This window comes from Orbicella faveolata, unplaced genomic scaffold, assembly GCF_042242905.1.
Source record: "Orbicella faveolata isolate gen_17 unplaced genomic scaffold, um_ofav_v1 contig_25, whole genome shotgun sequence".
Classification (NCBI taxonomy): Eukaryota; Metazoa; Cnidaria; class Anthozoa; order Scleractinia; family Merulinidae; genus Orbicella; species Orbicella faveolata.
This window is the reverse complement of record NW_028301553.1, coordinates 26,535,281-26,555,799: the sequence shown is the minus strand read 5'-3', so window position 1 is coordinate 26,555,799 and position 20,519 is coordinate 26,535,281. Positions and strand designations below refer to the sequence as shown.

The 20,519-nt window shown below is 38.0% G+C and overlaps 1 protein-coding gene across 1 annotated transcript; it reads left to right on the top strand.

Annotated features, from left to right (window-relative positions):
- Positions 1-2,946: 2,946 nt before the first annotated feature.
- LOC110063120 (uncharacterized) lies at positions 2,947-17,985 on the top strand. The gene is made up of 9 exons (XM_020770067.2): positions 2,947-3,107; positions 3,189-3,242; positions 11,995-12,553; positions 13,735-13,829; positions 14,312-14,471; positions 15,065-15,128; positions 15,421-15,677; positions 16,456-16,627; positions 16,761-17,985. Exons 3-9 carry the CDS (start codon positions 11,999-12,001, stop codon positions 16,898-16,900), a joined length of 1,443 nt encoding a protein of 480 aa, XP_020625726.2. The 5' UTR covers positions 2,947-3,107; positions 3,189-3,242; positions 11,995-11,998; the 3' UTR covers positions 16,901-17,985.
- Positions 17,986-20,519: the final 2,534 nt, after the last annotated feature.

Sequence of the window (20,519 nt, the reverse complement as noted above, 5' to 3'; positions counted from 1 at the left end):
AACTATTGTGATAGGTACATGATGATGCGTTTGGAGAACAGCTAGTCAAGAAGCTACAGCTGCATTCGGCTACGCCTCGAACAACGGCTTACGCTTCTCTCGTACTCTCTAAACTTCCCGCGTGCATCCATAACTCGAAATACAAGTTACGTAAGCAAGCCATCTTTTTTTGTTGTTTAACAGCATCCAATTCGGAACAGCATGAGGTAATTATTGATTATTATTCAAATCCACTTGCCACTTTTATTTCTATCAACACAACTTTCAATTCTTAGCGTTTCCCTTTGCTTTTTTTTTTTTGTTATTATAACAAGCGTTATGCTCCTTTTTCAAATATCGCCTCTGACTTTCCGATTTTGTTTACCTATAGGAGGTAACGTAAATTTCAGGTAATGAGATCGCCACTCTTTTTCATCTTTAAAGTGCCACTAACCCCCAAAATTTTTTTCCTTCAATAAAATCTACTAGTTTCCCTGATTACTTCAGCGACAACATTATCTCGATTGATAAAATCCCTGCGTTTCTACAGGCGTTTAAACATGTAATTTCTATGTTCACGACCGCGCAAAGTGGGATCTGGGTCGGGCTACTAGTGACGTCACTTCGGGAACTGGGTTAAAACACTCAAGAGACTTTTGACTGAGCTTCGAGGGCAGTCAAAACATTTTCGGGTTATTTGTGATTCATATTTTATCAAAACTGGACGAGAACTTTAAGTGAAAGAACTGTATCATCTAGCATTACCATTCGGAGTCTAGCTACGATTTGCACGGCTGCGAAGTATATTTTTTTTTCCATTTCGAAGTGCGGGTTGCCAGTCGAGATCACCGCGTTGTATAATTATATTTAGGCCGGGATGGACAATTTGCCGGTCCATTTGGGCTATAAAGGTACAAACAATGACTGAAGAGTTAGCTTACAGCTCTTAAAGAGTTATAAAGATGTCAATGAACACGAAGAGTTGGTAATTTGACTTTACGGAACGTGCAAATTTCGGAGTGACAAAACACTTTTACATTCAAATATTAATTTGCCCCGAAATAGGCAGAGATGTCGGCAAACAATATTCGAAGGTGAGGTAACTTATTCGCTTCGTTACTGTCGACCGACCGTAGTATATGCATATTCAATTACCGTGTACGAACACAAGCTACGCAAATTTGCATATTCCGTTCTAGTGAAATCATGGAAAATCCTTCGACAAGATCTTGAAAAGAGGTTCAGAATACTTTCAGTTAAATGAACACATTTCTACTTCACTGTTATTTTGAATGAAATGTCCATTTTACGCACGCTAATAACCTGGGAGTCCTCGACTTATTAGTTTGCGTTTCGGTTGACTGACAAGCGCATTCTTCTTTCAGCACAACAATCTCCGTCGGTAGCTATAGGGTCGAATCTTAATCGTTTTATTTCACTTTCCTCATATATTTATAAATGCTTGATCCATTCTAAGTTTGTAATTTAGATGTATTTCGTTCCTCAAAAACGAAACTCAAAGAGCAAAACAATTTTGTATTCGGCATGGCCATTGAGAAACACGGCCAGATTACAGGCGACCTCCGGCATGCGTGTGTTTTTATTAAAATCCACAAATACATAGCTAGTTCACCAATCGAAGCCTCAACAATCTTCTTCCCGTCGTTGTAGAACGTAGGTTTAGTTTACTATTCGTTTAGACAAGTCTCTATTTCAAAACGCGATGCGTTTAATTTACGGTGTAATTTCGTCACCTATAGTTTCGTCTGGGACTCGCGTCGGAGGATCGTTTACGCTCGAAATAGTCAGATGGCTTCCAGCTTATCCCAAATTCGTGTCTTATGCAGTACCTTGACAATTTCAAGCTTCCCACTAGAGAAAGAAAAGAATATAGAGGCCATGAAAATCTCTAGGTTTTTATAGTAGCGGCGAACCCGAGATCGAAGAAATCCTCAATGGCTACCCGGCTTTACCTTCGCACAGATCAGCCCACTTCTTTGGTCTTTTTCTCGTTTCTGGTAGAGTTTCATCGAGATAGAGGCATTGAATGAAGAGGAATACTCTATTCTACGCATCCTGTATTGCTACAGCCTCCAACAACATATCTTCCTTGCATTCTGCAACGATTTTGACACACACTATCGCATGTTCGCATACATTCTTCTCAGAAACAAAATATTGTTATTCCCGAAGTGACGTCAAAAGCCAACTCGTCCCATTCTCCGCTATTCCTCGGTCGTGAACATGGAAAAGGGCAAATTCACAAACTCTGAAAATTCATAGAAAACTGACGAAAATAGCTACAACGATAATTTTTTCGCAGTGGTGATCAGGAGAAAAAGGAAATTTATATCAGCGAAAAAAAATTTGGGGGGTTAGTGGCACTTTAAAGTATGACTTTGCTTAACGCTTATCTTAATCCATATTTAAATTTACTATTTCGCCTATTATTAACAGTTTCATTTTAATACAATAAAAAATTAATGAAGCGCAAGCTGTTTTGCTCCGATAACAGGTACACTTAAATTTCCATGTATTTTTGTTTTCGTGAGAATTTTCAAGCATTTGTGATGGCTAATAATTTTGTCAGTTCTTTCTTAACTTGGCAAATACATCAACATTTTTTCTTAAAGCTTCGCTTCTGACAATTTTTTTAGGGATTTGCTACATTTTAACCACTGAGTTGACGTTTTACCTTCCTTACTAGCCCGTCAAAATAATGGTCCAAAAGATCATTAGTGCTTTCCTTGTGGCAAAATTAACGCCTAATCAGCCAAATTCTTGCTATAAAGTAAAAATAAAGGAAAGCTAGGCAATGGATCTCTTTAATAAAACAATTGCCCATTTTTGTCAAGGTACCGGTGATAAAGTATGGATTGCTTTTTGCTGACGTGTGCTGCGCCGAGAAAATTATGAAAATTTTGTGATTCTCTTTCAAAAAATGTTAATTAATACGTACCCGACGTTCAAACAAGGGGAATAAATGACAGGTGAAAAGTGATGATATCTAGAGAGTGTCGCTTTCTTTCGCTTTTACGACGATTATATATAACCCGCATTTAATCGGATATGAATGTGTTTCATTTGTCGATGATGAACAGCCTGCGACTAGAATCTACAATACAGAAGTACAGTAATTTTGTTCAAGTTTCTTTTACGAATTATTATGCTACTTAATTAGTTTTATAATACCTCCATTTTAATTCTAGGTCTTGATAAGATGCAAGCACCAACCAAGGCGTTTTAAGTCAGCTGCCAAGAGGGTATGGATATATGTAGTTCATAATTTTGTAATTCAAGTAAGAAAGTTTGAAACGAGAGAGTACCATATTCGAGTCCTCTCTTTGAGACATAATTTAACTACCCTAAAGTCGTCAGCTCTTATCTATCAGTAGACAAACTTTGACTGCACAAATGTGTGTATTTTTTATTTCCTACTTATTACCATGCGACGATTTTCACGACTTTGAATGTTTATTTGAGAAAAACAAGCATTTGATGGAGTGAAAATATTTTTGTTTTATCTTCAAGCTCTGATCTCTTTTATTAGCGTATATCTAGTCCTTTTAGCTATGTTTGTCTAAGAAAAAAATTCTGGTAACCGAAGTTATTATATAACAAGTTACGATTAGAAAGTGTCTAGATACAAGGGAGCCGAGCAAATACGCTACGCCCTCTCCTAATCATTGCTTTATTACTTTTTTATTACTCTTATCTGCCTGAGGTCAGAGCTTGTTACTCCATTTCGTTTTCAAAATTTGATGGAGACTGTTTTACCAATTTCTTACGAACAAGTTGCAACTTTCGGGCCTTACGAAAACATTTTGTACTGAGTAAATATTTTTCCTAATCTGGGGCATTTCATGTCGCTTTTGTTTGGACATGTCTTAAAAACAAGTCAAACGAGATCTAGAGTCAGTCACCTGAAGCTGTAAACAGGTGTTATTCAGTTATTTTGCATTTATATGAATTTTCTCCAATCGCTGCAGGCAAAATAGCGCTTAGTCCATGTAATCCATTATCGCTTGACTATATTCACTTCGAAACTAAATTGACAGTACCCTGAAATCGAATAAGTAATTCTTGAGGGAATATTTTCAACACAAAAATTAGCGAAATTAATAAATGACGTGTCGACTTCGTCGGATGTGATTGTCAAGTAAATGTATGGGTCAGTTTTTGCGTTATAAGTAGATCGACAATTATGCGCATAAGGTTTGCAAAATACGTTAAGTGACAAGAAAACAAGAAAAAGTGACAATCAAGAAACTAAATTCATTAAATAAACATTTTGCTAAAAAATACCCTGAAAAAAAAATTTATTATGAATCATGGGATTATGAATTAAAAGCCTTTTTGAAATACTTTTTTAATAAAGATAGGGAAAACTGTGAACGATCCTGGAGCTTATCTCGAGGGCCATTCCTAGGATAGGTTATGCAACTTGAGGCATGAGTATTTGGTCCATCATAAGATCGCAGAACTGTATTTAACACAAATTCAACAGAATCAACAACTGATATCTGTCTCAAATTTGAAAAATCTCTCATCCCCTCACATAAAATATTTGATAGGTTAGAACTCCATGACAGCAGAAAAACGTCGATAAGATTGCATCTTTATTAGCGATTGAAGGAGTTTCACTGAAATTTCGTAATTCTTTGGAAGTCCCGTTTCTGTTTTATCCTTTACACATTTATTTGAAAAAGCTTAATTCAAGCAATCATCACAATCCACATAACGACAGGTGCACGGTTACCAAGGTAACGGAACTAAGGTATTATTTTTGTTAACTTTATACCATTTGAATAAAAAACCGACTGAAAGCCTTTTAATTAATTCCATTTCCGTGGCATATTTCCCAACGTGAGACATTTTTGCGAAACCTAGCGACTAAAATGTGACGGCTAGTGGTATGGAATAAGATCCTTATCATTCAAGGAAATTCATTATATTACTGTAATCAGTTTGTTGAATATATATCAGACCATCAAGAAAGAGTTAACCTTTGCGTGTTAACTAACTGATTCAAACGACAGTATTTTACCGGGCAGTTCCAGTAGCAGTAAGAAGGTATTTTTTAGAAAAACTTTCCAAAGTGATAGTTTTATGACATGTTTTGGTTTTGGAAACAGGCGCAATAATTACGACATTGTAACTCATTGATAAGTGAAGATTACATCGGTCGTTTACATTTTAGGAAGTGGTCAAATAATATTTGCCTTTAACAAGGAGGCCCACTGTGGGTTTACAATTTATGAATACGAAATTCAAATGCACCCGTCAGAGTATAAACTTCGAATGTGAGTTTATCATCGAAAACTGAATCGAAAAATTTAACAAACAGCAATAGGAAAATATGCCAAATTTCCGGCCTCTATTCAGAGTCATTTACCTCTTCAATTACAGGTCGAAAGCCACAAATGCGTAGCGCAGAGCCTTTGCTTTTACCCTCATTAATTTCAGGTATTTTCTCAGGACGGAGCTTTTAATTTATCTTTTCGTCTTTTAGCTTTAGCCCCCAATCTAGTGCGCTTAAGGTTTTCTTTACCCTGACGGGGGGAAGTGGGGGAGATGGAGGTGTGCTAGCTATGTCTTTTGCCCTTGATAATATTTGATATAATTTTATGCTAGTCTGTACCAAGCAGGGTCTGAACCTGTCCAAAACACGACTGCCGTTCGTAAACATTCGAAGAGGTTATCTATAGTCGACATCGCTTCTTTTCTCAAAAAAAGATACATTTAGCAACTGAAAAATGATTTTAAGGAACTGCTGGCCTAGCTGTTTATAGAATTCGCGTGTTCTCCCCATGGGAGCAACCAGACATATTAGGATGGCCAATATTGGCCCCTTAGGAGGTCTCAAAACCGGTTTCAATAAGCGAGATAAATTTTGTAAGAGTCATACGGCAAAAACAGGTGTTTTTTGGAGTGTGCATTTAGTGTTGTCGAGATTTGCGACAAGAAGTCCAGGATTGGAAATGCAAACATTCTATTTTTCAGGTAAATATGCCAACCAAGAATTGCTTGGGTCCTCGCTTCGTGATCTTTGAACTGTTTGTTATTTTACATCTCTGGAGATAGCGAGATAGCAATTATGTTTTCTCTGCTACCAAAGACGATCAATTCCACGATAATTTGCGCAAGTGTTCATATTCCAATCTCCCTCTATTCTATGTACATGGGTTATCTACCAAGCGTGAGGTCAAGATGGCTGGATATATTCTCTCTGTGAACGCCGAACGTCATCTATTGTCGAGCTAGGTGCTTCAAAATGTCAAAGTAAAACGTCTTTCTGTTTAGACGTATTCGGGGAATTTTATACAGAGTTCTTGACTCAGACAAAATATGCCGACGCATGCTATTCAGTCATTGCTTTTTAGATTCATCGATTAAAGCTGCGAGAAGATGACAAGGAATAGCACGCTTTTTAAACAATTATTTTTATGTTTGGCACGGTTCTCTTAATTACTGATGTTTCAATAATTCTTTATTATTGCTTGTTCCGCGGGCAAGAAATGTCTAGAAGGAGAGAGTGGATCTAAGATACCGCTAATTAGGTTTATTTGTCGAAAGTATTAAACTAAAAGGAATCTCCAAAAAGTGAAGCTGGAGCCAGTGGTTATTTAAACTAGTAGCAACCGTAGATTAAAGAGCGCATTCGAGTATTAGTATTGTAAAAGAAAGGGACGTTGGGGGGAAAAGCCATCTTTTACAAATAGACGACAACGTCTTCTTCTTTTTAAAGCTTCTTCTTTATTAGGTAAGGAGTTGCGCGCGCAGCCCACGCATAGCAGCACTACGCTTGCGCACGAGAGGCATCACCATAATTTTCTTCGACCGAATACCAGTGTCGAAATCTTTTTCATTTCACATTTTCTTTATGATTCCAAGAGAGTCTGGCCAAAATTAAACAACAAGAGCAATATAAAAATTACAAGAATGGTCTTAACAGAGTTGAATTAAAATATACGTTGCAGCAATGTTTAGAAACACTCAAATAAAGATTGTTATGCAATCGTTATCAAATAACAACTCCGGTTTACTTATGGAAGAAGAAAGGCGGCCCAACTGGTTATCCCTTTTCCATATTTTAATATTTAAGTAATCAGTAGTTTCCATAACAAAAATTAATTCACATAGGCTTTAACGTACGCGTTACAAAGTTCTTTTGAATAAAACCGACTTCTAAACGGTTTTTCGCTAGTAGCACCTTTTTTTCTTTTGGAATGTTACTAAGAGATATTTAGTATAAGCTAAAATTGTACATCTGTAATCTTCACTAAAGTAGGAGGTCTGCTGTGTTTTTACATCGAAGAAAATATAACTCTATATTAAGAACAGAACATACCATCAATAACAATAAATTATTCCAGAAAAATGGTCAGCTAAAGTACATTTTAGCTTTTCCCTTGGTCAATACATTGAGCCTAAATAAAGATGACCATTCCAGTTAAAATAACAACAGCTACGAAATTTCATGAAAAACGTTCTCTTTGAGATAACTTTATTCTAAGCACATGCCAAGTAAATGTTCACCGAGTTTTTCCATCAAGAGTTTCTAACAACAGTTTTTTCCAAAAATATACAATATTTGTTCTTTAACGGTATATTGATTAAAATAGCAATGTATGATTAGGTTTTGCATTTTACCACTGCTTTCACTGCTACGCAACCTTCGAAATCAAAATGTTCTTTGCAACCATAGTCAATATATAGAGGGGAATGGTTATGAAACCCGACAAAGTTCTTTGTTGTATGTTTTTGTTTTCTTTTTGGCCTTGACCGTGCACAAAACATAATAGTTGTTTACTCTGTACTGAGGAACTAACCAATAGGAACGTATTGGTTGTGTAATTCATGCATAGTGTATGAGCGCAAAACAAAAGATTATGCACGGTCGCGGACCTTCCAACATAAATCTTGGCATCTTTGTTTGCTCCTTTGATGTTTGCGGGCTTAACTATGTTGCAACAGTCTTCCGTCAATAAAACAGCGCTACCTTATGTGGAATACTGGTAAATGCCTTCACACTCTCGGCGAAAAAATCGGGAACAGCGAAGATCGCTTTGAAAACGTGACCATCGAACTATTATCACAGGAAGGAACCCAAACATTCAACACTCCGAACAACAAAGCAAGTTAGTGATTTATTGTTGGTTCATGAAGTCATTTTTCAGTTGTAGTCGGCAGGCACAAAGCTGAATTCTTATGACCTTTAAAGCAAGCACGTTATAAGCCTACTGTGTGAGCACGATTGTGATCGGAAAATAGATGTATGCAAATAGAAGATAAGTATCGGCACGAAGGAGGTCCACCAACATGGCGTTTCCATATAGGGCTCTCTAAATTTTTGACGAATATCTAAAGTTTGGGAGAACGCAGAGATATATGGCCTGGAGAAGTCTCGAATAACACTGCAGTTTCTTGACTTTATCCACTGCATAGTTTTCGATTTTTTTTTTTTTTTCTGCGTAGCAGTAAAAACGACCTATTGGAGAAACAAGCAGATGCCTCAACTGCGGGAAAAAAGAACATGTCAGAAATGCCAAGCATTGCAACAAAGGCCCTAACGTTTCAACCCATGACCATCAAATCGACTTTGACAACGCTTGAGAGTGCCTGCCCGTAAAAATCAGACAAATTCTTAATTCCGCGGCAAGCGTCGAAAATTCGATTTCGCACATATTCTTATGGTAGATGGGCTAGGGCATGACAAAAACTACTGGATAGTTTTTTTGAAAAAATATCCTTTTATTTCAAAGAAATATGCAAATTACCAAATTCCTTTAAAATCGTCATTTCACGCACCATTTTATTAAACAAGTTTGAGAGCCTCGCATGCAAAACCACATCATTCTTCCGTCTTTAAAACACTCAAATATTTTTGTGCAATGTTTAAATGTGTACTGGGTTGATTTTAGGGAATGTTGCGTTGTCTTTTTGGGTGCACAATAATTAAATTTCGAGGACATGTCATTAATTTTCACCATGTGCGAAACCTTCAAATGAACCAAGCTTCTGGTGGTTGAATTGCAGAAGGATGGTCTACAGATTCCTGTAAAAATTTCTTTGGGCAAATGATTGTGAGCGACGCGAGAGCTTTTCAAAGTACGTCAAAAATGCAAATATTTGACCATCGTCGTCAAATTTCAATTTACGGGTTAAACGTATATTTTAGCATGCGCCACATAACTTGACCTATGTTAAGTTGAAATAGACACAGAGCTGATAATTTCGAAATGTTCTAATCTCGTTTGCTGTAAAAGGCAGGTCCAAAGCCGATTTGATGTGTTTCTCTTACCATTCGTCGCACATAGAGCAGAAGTTTGCTTTTGTTTACAGAACGTCCGATGCACATCGCCAACTGTCAACTTATTTAACGGTCGAATACCATGAATCTGTGACCCTCATTCGACACATATGATCACCACTGCATCTAAGTCAAAAACGGCTAAGTCATTCGTAGATAGTTGCTTGCTTTGCACTACACCAAAATATTACGTTTGATCATCATGGATTGATGGCTTGAATCCTTGCTTGCAGCGGTTCCTTGTTCGTCACGCAAATCTGTCATCCCATTTTTGGGGGTAGGGGTGGGACAATTTCTATCCTAATACGTAAGGCTCTGTAAGGCTTGAAATCACTGGGAGCACACAATCGTGTTGAGCAGGAAGAGATTAAATTAAGAAATGAAAAGAATGAATAATTTACCATTGCCCCTGTTGTTATCTTTTACTCGACCACTGCTACCTACATGCCCCTGCGTAATACTGTAACGCTAAACTCATACCTAGGTCTTTTCGCGCTATGCAATTATTTTTGGTTTACATGTAATACAGTGAGCTACCCTCGGGGAAATGGGTGGTGACCGCTTAATGGGGCTAGCCGCTTAAATAGAGGTTGGTGTACCTTGAATATTTAATTTTTCACTATCGGGCTATAAATTTCTTGGTGAACATGGAGTCAATTCAATACAATCATGATAGACGTATGTTTGAATTATCACTCGTCATGCACCTTCAACTTCAGACTCTTATCTGCCATCGCCCTTTCCAAAACAAAGTTCTTAAATTTTGGGTGGCCGCTTAATAGGGGTAAAGACAATAATGAGACCCTTATCGGAATGACCAAATGATGGCCGCGGAGGTAACCGGTCAATAGGTGTTTTATTTACAATATTTTACTGACGATCATTTTGGACTGTATTGACAACAGTCCTCTATTTTCTGTTACATACCAATGGCTCGCCACTAAGCAAACAAAATACGCCAAATAAAATGCCATGGCTAGGGCTATTTAGTCACGTAATTACTAATTAAATTTAGTCTGTTTTTCTCACGAATTAGACACGTTGTGATTTCCTATTTTTATTTCAGCTAGTTCTTGCTTCATTAATCTATAATTTTTTTATGGCGATTTTCTTAAAATTCTAGTGAGTACAGGCACTAGCTTTATCAACTGTTGTCTGAAACATCAGAACGTACAACAAACGTGATTTGGACCGAGTCCACGTACACTATAGAATACGATTATATAAATATACACATATATCATTATATATATGACAAAACAGATGAACAATGAATAAATTGCTTCACTTATCCTGAGAGTACTCTATACAAAATGGATCAAAATGTGCAGCATATGTCGTGACAGCATTGCGTGACTAACAATAACCGCTGTAAGATTGTGCTGCGCCGACACGCTTATCAGCAATGGTCAGCAATCGATCAAACGCAATATTTTGGCGCAGCGCAAAGCAAGCAACTATCTACAAATGACTCAGCCGTTTTAGACTTAGATGCAGTGATGTTCATATGCGCAGAAAGATGGTCACAGATTCATAGTATTCGACCAATAATAGGTTGACAGTAGGCGATGTACATCGGACGATAACCTTGTGTAAACAAAAGCAAAAATCTGCTTTATGTGCGACGAATGGTGAGAGGTCGACTAGAAACACGTCAAATCGGCTTTGGACCTGCCTTTCACAGCAAGTAAGGTTAGAAAATTTCGAAATTATCAGCTCTGTGTCTATTTCAGCTTAACATAGGTCAAGTTATGTGGCGCATGCTAAAATATACGTCTAACCCGTAAATTGAAATTTGACGACGGATCGTCAAATACTTGCATTTTTGACGTACTTTGAAAAGCTCTCGCGTCGCTCACAATCATTTGCCCAAAGAAATTTTTACAGGAATCTGTAGACCATCCTTCTGCAATTCAACCACCAGAAGCTTGGTTCATTTGAAGGTTTCGCACATGGTGAAAATTAATGACATGTCCTCGAAATTTAATTATTGTGCACCCAAAAAGACAACGCAACATTCCCTAAAATCAACCCAGTACACATTTAAACATTGCACAAAAATATTTGAGTGTTTTAAAGACGGAAGAATGATGTGGTTTTGCATGCGAGGCTCTCAAACTTGTTTAATAAAATGGTGCGTGAAATGACGATTTTAACGGAATTTGGTAATTTGCATATTTCTTTGAAATAAAAGGATATTTTTTCAAAAAAACTATCCCGTAGTTTTTGTCATGCCCTAGCCTATTTACCATAAAAATATGAGCGAAATCGAATTTTCGACCCTTGCCGAGTTATTTTCCATTTTTATGGACAGGGACTCTTAAGTTATTGACAAATACCATTATCGTGTGCGAAAAACGTTCGAGTCATGGCACACTGCCATGACTATAATGAGGCAGACAATAATTCTAGACCATTACCAAGACAGTGTGCCATTCCTTTAATTAGTCTCTTTTCATTATTCAAATTCCCGTTCGTTGTCACACTTTAATTATGCATTTTCATTCTTTATTTTCCATACTTTTTGCTGTTTATATTCATTCATTCATGTCTTTTTTGATCATTCGTCCAAGGCTCTAGGTAGGCAGTCGAAAGCTTATTCATCTACCCTAAATTTGCAACCAGTTTTAATATGTTTTACCCTGGTTGCTCGTCTAATTATTCGCTGTGAAACAGAAACTTACACTTGTTTTCTTCTTTAGAACGATGATAGCTAAGTGGTTTACAGTGGCTTCGGTTATTGTCATTGCACTTGGTACTACTCAGTTTCGAGCTATTTTAGCGAATGGTAACTCGTCCACATCTGGCGACGAAAAAGAAGTCAAGGAAAACAAAAATTTGTTTCTGGCCTGGATCGAGAGGCCTCCATACACAACATCACCTTCCAATGAATCATTAGACAACGACTTCCATGGATTGATTCGAGACGCGCTCTATCAGTCTGTATTTTATGACTGCAGTTATGCTAGCGGGTGGAAATACATCCCAAAAACAAATCGCGTTGACAGCGAATTTCGAATGATTGATCTGCTGTCGCAAAACAGGGTTCATCTCGCTGCTCCAGTATTCGAGCCCATAAACCGACGGTACACTGAATTCCCCTTTGTAAAACTCGTCGATTACCCTGGGACCGATTTTATCACAACTGAGGACGAGACGAAAGGGATAAACGTTGTCTTGGACGCGGTTCTGAAATCTTGGCCACTGTTTGTAGTTACTCTCATTCTCACCGCCATTGCTGGAGTCATTATGTGGGCGCTGGTAAGTTTTGTTTGAAATGCTTCATGACGCTTAGAAGATGCACATACGTACTTTTATATTTATATGCGATGATTAGGTAGGTTGTACGTTCCCTTTCAAAGTAGCTGTCTATTTCCTTACATGTCAGACACATGGTTTGTGCGGAAAGGTCTGTATGGTCCACAAGGACGGTAATTTTAGTTACCATTGAGATTTCATGCTGATGCTAGTATCTCGCAGTTTAGTAACCAAATAAATAATGATGCTCTTTAATACGGGCACCGAGGGGACATACCAAGTATCAGTATATTGAATGGGAGTCCGTATTGAAGAGATGTTCTTATCATTTTCAAAGGTTTCTGAAGACTTTAGTAAGTTTATTTTGTGCTTTGAAGTACCCAAATCCAAATTGTATGTATTTCTGGAGAAAACTTTGATAAGGAATAGAGGAAGATTGCAGGTTTGCTGAGAAGGCTGGAGAGGTGACTCCAAAGATGCAGTTTTACAATTGTTCTCACTCACTCTCTAATGTTTACTGGCTGGCTCGCTTGGTTAATCTGTGACTATCCTTTCCCTTTGAGTGACAATGACGATCGACTGAGGAGCTTTTCAGGAATAAAGTGCAGCAAATGGGACATGAGCAACTAAGAATCCTAACTTGCAGGATCGAGGGTGGTCACTTTAAAAGCGTAGAGTAGGACTAGTAGCTACCACGAAATAACTTCAGTTACTGATGAATATTAGACTTTAACCCATGATTTCCGGACTAAAGTTTCAGAGCCTTTTAAAAGGCTTGGACACAACAAGGGGTAAAATTTCGTGCAGTATTTCGTGCAACATTTTTCACACGTGTATCCACCCCTGTAATTCTTGCGCGTAATATTGAGGAAGTAGGACGGGATTCAAAGCTTGCAATTTTGCAGGCAACATTGCACGCCAGAATTGCAGGGCAAACACACAAAACAATTCAGCCTTTAAGAAAAAACGTGCGCGCAGTGTTACGCCGTGAGTCCGGTCTTTAACCAATCGATCAACCTTCCACTTGGGTCATCACCTTTAACAGGTGGTCAGTACTTCAATTTTTTCTGTGCATGAACACACGACAGTAAATTAAATTGCCTTAGTTGTCAACAGATAAGCACTCAAAGAATCATTTGAAGATGCCACTATTGATTTGTATCTTTAATTTTTGGAATACATAGGACACGTACTGGAATAGTGAAGATTTTCCTCGTTCATTTATCAGAGGTTCTTGGGATGGATTCTGGTGGTCCTTCATTTCTATGACCACAGTAGGGTAGGACAACCTTTTGTTCACCGTACTGTTATCATTAAATCAAGTCACCTTAGAAACGTTCTATGACGAAGGTGTTATTACCTCAAGTTTATAGACCAGTTCATTAAGGGTGTGTTTCTGTAAACATTATTGAGAACATTTGTGCCCAGGCATCAGTTCTATGGTCGGTCCTGTATTCGTTAAAAATCCTGCCGCGTCTGGCATTGCGTAGCATATCATCATTGAATCATTTTGCTGAACACTCATCGACTATGGCCGGGTTTATGAAACTGTCGTTTCGAGAAAAGTAAGCTTCCTTTCATTCCTTTCTAAAAGTATGAAACAAGTCGTAGATCATTTACTACCATCAACGAATTTCTAAGTCTGCAGTTGGTTTTAAAGACAGACCTAGCTCTGTACACGTATAGTACTGTTGATGCTGTTGTGCTTTTGTGTTCCTCCATCTTGTACTACAAATTATTAACGGATTTCGTATGCATCAGGTATGGCGACAAATGCCCAAAGTCTGTCATAGCTCGACTTTTTTCCATTATCTGGATCCTGTTAGGCCTTGTCATCATGGCGATGTTTACGGCGAACATCACCTCTGCTCTGACCGCTCTCTCCTTGCAACTGGAACCAAGTAGCCTCGTTGGTGTAAAGGTGGGTCTGATTTTATCCCAACTCGCCGTTTTTGTTCAATTATACCTTTCTCTGTGTGTCCGAAAACGTAGCTTGAGAGTCGGTTGTGTGCGACAAATCGGCCAGATATCGATCATCCCGGATCCCCGAAGTTTAGATTACAATGCAAGGAGAAAATCATTGCGTGATATGCTGGCTTTCGTCATGTTTCTATACGGGTATCTTCGATATACCTATTCCCTTCCATCTGACCCTATCAATTATGATCTTCTACATTCAAAAATGACCTTGAGTTCAATGGAGCTGTAGCGAGCTCTGTTTCCTGTTTAACTTGAACCGGTTAAAGATCGCTCACAAAATGCTGATTTTGCGTAAAATGGAATAACTTTGACTACTTTCGCTCGTGTCTTCTTGTTGTGCTTGTTGCTGGCTCTTTTATACTTTAAACAAGTTATTCTTCCCTTTGTTCCTTGTCTCGTTCCTCTAAATAGCACGACTGTATCTTTTTTTCCTCTTAATCTTCTCCTTCTTCTTCCTATGTTTTTTTCTTAATTTCATTTTCGTTAATATCGTAAGCCTGAGTAGCCTAATAATCCTGTTGGAATCCCCATTAGGTTGCAGTGTTGGGAAATGGAACAGAATACCAGCATGCTCTTGAAGAAGATGCTGAACCCACAGGTTAAGTATGAGTACAAGCAATTGTAATTAACAATTAAACAAGCCTCGACTGTGCTCTGTTGTTTAAAAGGGTTACCCCTTCCGCAGGAAGCGATACGTTAGAGCGCTAATGAAGGCTAGGGGTAAAACGAGAAGCAGTCGAGTGTTTCTCTATAAAGGATGTTATAATCCGGTGGCTGTATTATAAGTGTCAGTAGCAAGCATATACATTGTAGGTACCGCTTTTTTCAGACATCAGAGAGATTTCAGGTGTGTGTTTCAACACTCTCTAGCCATGTTTCCCTTTATTTAGTATTCCAGAGAATTGATGACATGATTCAGGCTGTCAAGTCAAAACAGGTCAATGGGATGTTACTGGATCGCTATGCAGCTTCCTATTACCAGTCAAGAAACCAATTGCAATCGCTGTACACCGTCAAAACGTTAGAGCTTCAAAGAGACATTGGAATTCTCTTCAACAAAAATAGAAAGGAGCTTGCAGAGTGTTTATTAAATTTTCACCGTGCAAGTATTTGGAGTTCGGTTCAAACCATAACTGCCACGTACAAGGTAACGATTCAAGTTGTAAAATTGAACTTAAGTCTTAGGTGGCATTTTATAAAGCTTTCCTCTGTTTTCCCCTGATTTGCAATCGCATGATGCAATTGATTGCGCTAACGCCTCATCCTTAGAACGACTGACTTACAAACTGTGGGATTCAAACTCAAGCCACGCCTTAGAACCACAGTAGAAATATGTATTTAGTAAACAAGTTGCACTCTACACTTAAGGTGGCTTACTACAGTTTTCCGAGACTCAGTAAAGCGCGCTACGGTTTTCGTCTATTTTTGAAATAGGCAAAATTTCATATTTTCTTAGTTTGCGAAAAAATCTGCCTTACAGGTTTTTATTTTACTTTGCATGAATGTGTAATCAAAGCCAATTTCTATTTCCTGAAATTTTTAGGTGGGGTCATACGGGCAGATTTTGAGGAAAACGTTACCTAACCTACTAGTGCCCAATCTCTCCTTAGGTACTCGGTCGTTCATTTTGGCCATTTGTTGACGTTTAAATTGTTCACGTTTCATAAAGAATGGTAGAAGACTTAAGCAAACAGTAAGTAGAGAACGTAAAAACATCTTGGAACATTTTTCAAAAGAGTTAGGAGTTGGTCTGTTATAATCCATCAAAACTGTAGTAAGCCACGTTTATCTCTACATTAATCGATAGCGGTTCCATAAGCAGCAGTATCCACGAAGTTTCTTAGTCTCCTTTCATTACGATATTGATATCTAGGTAGTTCTGTGATTTATATGCTGTGGTTTTCTGGTTTTCTTTTGCCTTTAAGCTTACTCAGCAGATGCCTGCCAGGAAAGTCAATCTGCTTGACGAGTCGTCTCCTTTCGTAAAGAGGTTCATGTACATTTCGCTCGGAGTATTAGCTGGATTGCTCCTCGTTGGAACATTGTGGAACATCCTTTTCAGAAAGAGAGGAAGGGCCAAACAACCTAATACTTTGGGTGAGCATCTTACTTACATTGTGACGTGCAATTCAAATCACCGGAAAATGACTTCCCTTCTCTCCCTTCCCAAATGTGCGGCCGAGGCCGATTCAAGTCTTTAAGAAACAACTTTTTCAATCTTACTCGTTAGATGCGGCAGCAGTCAGTGAAGGAATGATACCAGATACAATCCATGACGATATTGAAGCTGCAAGAAGGCTTCTTCGAAAAACGCAAGAACAGTTTGACAAACTGGAATTCCAAGTGTCAAGATTAAAATACCATCACTAAATTATGGTAGTGAGTTGTAAGAGTTCAAACTTGGTGACGTGAAAGTTTCATTCGGTTGTTGGAGGGCTTGTTTTTCTTTTAATATCTCTTCAGTATATGTTCATAGACTTGACATGTCCGCCTAGGGACAGCAGAACGTGTTTGTGTTTCATATCGCTATTTTATTGAGCATTTCTTATAATATAAATAGACTCACCCCAAAATATTTAAAGCAATTTTCTTTCTATGAAATCCCCTTCCCCACAATAAGCATTGCCCTCTCAAAAAGCCTTTTAAGCCATTGCATGATTAACGTATGCAGGTATTATTATCGGAAAATACCGATCGAATTTCCCCTTAGAAACCTCTCCTTGCTTTGATTTGGGAAAAACCGTTCTCAAAATCATCAATAACTCGTCAAGTTGTAAACAAAGGATTCATAACCATGAGAGAGTTTAACTAGATTTTTATTTTCTCTGTTTTCGTCTCAGAGTTTTCAATGAGAAGATATATTAAGCAATCCAGACAATGTTTCCCACATTTCCAAACACTTCGAAGTTCGTCGAAGATAAGGCGCGCCGTGTCTTCTATTGGGAGCTTAAGAAACCACGACGGCAACTCCGAGGACAACGTCGATTAAAATATGATTTTATATTTTACCTACGAATCTCGCGGTACCCTAAAGTCATTTACTTCGTTTACCACTGTCAAAGCTAACACGAAAGTGAATCTAGGGCACATCGATAAATTCGAAATGAAAATTTAAAAACATTAGCCGTCGTGGTTCATGCACATTAACCCTTTTGTTTAGCGATGTTGCCGTTCGTCGTTTTCTTACGCTCCCTGTTGATGTGATAAGTCGTGGTCTCTGCTGCTTGATATAATTTTGATATAATCCACCCGATGATTTCTCCACCCCGTGTGGCTCTCTCCCCTTCCCCTTCCCCCTTCTTCCCTTTCTAGGGTTAAAGTTCTTAGGGAACTCACTGGTTATTTCCTAGTACCTTAAGGTTACAGTATACCTTCAGATCGGCAATTTTCTTCAAATTTGGATTTTTGGTTCAAAGTAATGATCGAAGAGTAATCTCTAATTTCTGAAAACAAAATTGAAAAAAACTCAATATTGGCGGAGAAATGGAGGTTTTACGTTACGGCCGGAAGTAAAAGTTCCCTCTTGATTGACAGCCCTATAACGTGTACGCAATCAACCGAGACTATTTTCGCGGGAATATATGGATACCACGAATTGGCTGGCTATTCAGATCCAAGCATTTTTCGTATTAGATGTAATTCTATTACGTTATAAGTAAACATGGGCCATGGAAAACATTGTTTACCACTTCGAAAAAGCGAAGAACGAATGAAAACACATCAATGAGTGAAGAAGCGAAAGTTGGCCTCGCGGATGAAGCTATAGCTATCGTATCAAGCGGGCGAAAAGATCGAGTCAAGAGTACAGAAAGATTCTGTAAAAATTTGGGAACTCGACAGCTATAACAGCGATGTTTACATTGACTCTTTTGTTGAGTCCGATACCGATGAATCGCCCAACTCATTGAGATCCATTGGAATATTATCCATGCACATTTGCTCCGCCGCGCTTTCTTTTGTTCAGTTTGTTCTCGTCGCCCAGCCACTCTAGCGTTCGTATCCTTTTTCGTCTTCCCCATTTTGCCAGACCAGCTTCAAGAAAAACCGAGCTACAGAAAAATTATCTCTCCGCCTTGAGCGCATTGCGAAACACAAGGGTTTTTTCGAGATTCACGCGTAAATTTCACCGCGAGTTAATGGTAGTAAATTTTCCAAGCGCTGATTGGCTCAGTGATCTGAGAACCCAGTTGAAGGCGTTTGTGGGCGGAGTTTGTTTGCGAAGCAAGAGATTTTTCTTAGCGCTGTTTTCTCGAATAAATTTTTTCGCTTGAAGCAGACACTTTAAAGAGTTACAACTCAAAGGGGATTTGTTTGATTGCCCTCAAATTTGGACAGTAGCTAGATTAACATATAAAAAACAAAAAACGTGTCTGCGAATTGTTTATTTCGACATATTTTTTCTCCGAGAGCAATTTTTGTACGATCACTTCACATTTTTTAAATCCTATTTTGAAAATGCTCTGTAACTTTTTACTGCGATTGAATGTGGAAAAACGCAGACACGCTTTTTTAGCGCTTTTTGTCCTGAAACCGAGGAAAAAAATAAATTGGCGAAAAACAAAATTCGCTTTGACTTGTAGCTTCCAAAAGGTGATTAGGACGTTCGCATTTAGTGGCCGTGAAAAAATCGGCACTTCATTTTATTTCAAAATTTTTGGTATGGTTTGATAGCCAGCTCTATAAGCTTTAATTTGATATAGGGGTTTAGGTATCTACATCTTAAACCGGACGCGCTACATCGCTTGGACGTGAGACACCTCTGAAGGTATACGGTAACCTTAATTACAGTAGAGTTTACATTTTACTTTCTACCTTTATCATGATACATTATTGGTCAGTAGTTCGATATCTTTAAACTAAAAACGTAGGAATGAAAGTTTCCTGACGGGAAATTGCAACTGCGTAAATAACCATTTTAACAGAGTTGTAATCATTTAACAAAACCAGCAAAAAAAGGGCAGGAAGTTTGTAAATTTTTGTATGGAAATAAGTCTTCGTAAAGATACAAATGTATGGTCATTCGGGCTGATTCAACTTTTTCCTCTACTGTAGTAAAAAAAAAATTAGAATTAATAAATAACGAACAACCGTTTTGCCGTCCTCATGGGTCAAGTTCAAAATGTCAGTCGCGATGATATTTGTAAATAAGATTATAAATAAATCTTGACAAATGGGATAAAGTATTTATGAGTGGAATTAAAACCAGGAGCACATTGTTCTATGTGAAAAGTTTTGCACGAAGAGAGTTAGATTGAGTGCTAAGAACAGGTTTAAGTTCTTTAATAAACAATTACATCTCTTGAATGAGACCGTCCGGTTTGCTTTGAAAGTGGTGTTTGACAACATAGTGTATACCGTATACGGCCGAAACGATGGCAAATGGTAAGTTTTTGAAAGACTTTTACAAATTTTTACATTTATTCATACTTTCCAAAATGTCCCTTTAAGCTACCTTGAGTAATACTTAAGCAGTAATTAGCATGGCCTGCCAACATTTTAAATTACAACCATAGTGGCTAATTCCGTCTATGAATCATGGCCGTTATTCATCATCTTGAACTGTATATTGGTTTTGACGAATACAACTACCATGATTCCCTGCAGGCACGGCTAAGGAAATGACCATTACTTAAGACAGTATTCTGCACAGTGAAGAGTTTCCACCTTCATTCACCAAAGGATCTTGGGATGGATTCCGGTGGTCCTTTATTTCCATGACTACAGTGGGGTAAGGATTTTTTAACAAAGGGTTCGTTAATAGCAATTGGACGCACAAGTGCAAATTCTTGCGACTGACAATTTTCGGAAAAAAAACGATAAACGAATTGAATGAAACAAGGCGAAGCAACGTCTAAAACTGATATTAGAGTGTTTACTTTTAACTTTCATTATTCACTCGGTGCCATTACCACCACTTTTGTTTCCTGTTAACTTATAAAATCTTTAACCTGATACTTTTACAACATCACTTATTCCCCTGGCTAGATAA

Coding starts and splice junctions, on each gene's coding strand:
- LOC110063120 (XM_020770067.2), top strand. CDS start 11,999: ATGATAGCTAAGTGGTTTACAGTGGCTTCGGTTATTGTCATTGCACTT. Junction 13,830..14,311: donor ATTTCTATGACCACAGTAGG/GTAGGACAACCT, acceptor CGTATGCATCAG/GTATGGCGACAAATGCCCAA. Junction 15,129..15,420: donor AGAAGATGCTGAACCCACAG/GTTAAGTATGAG, acceptor CCCTTTATTTAG/TATTCCAGAGAATTGATGAC.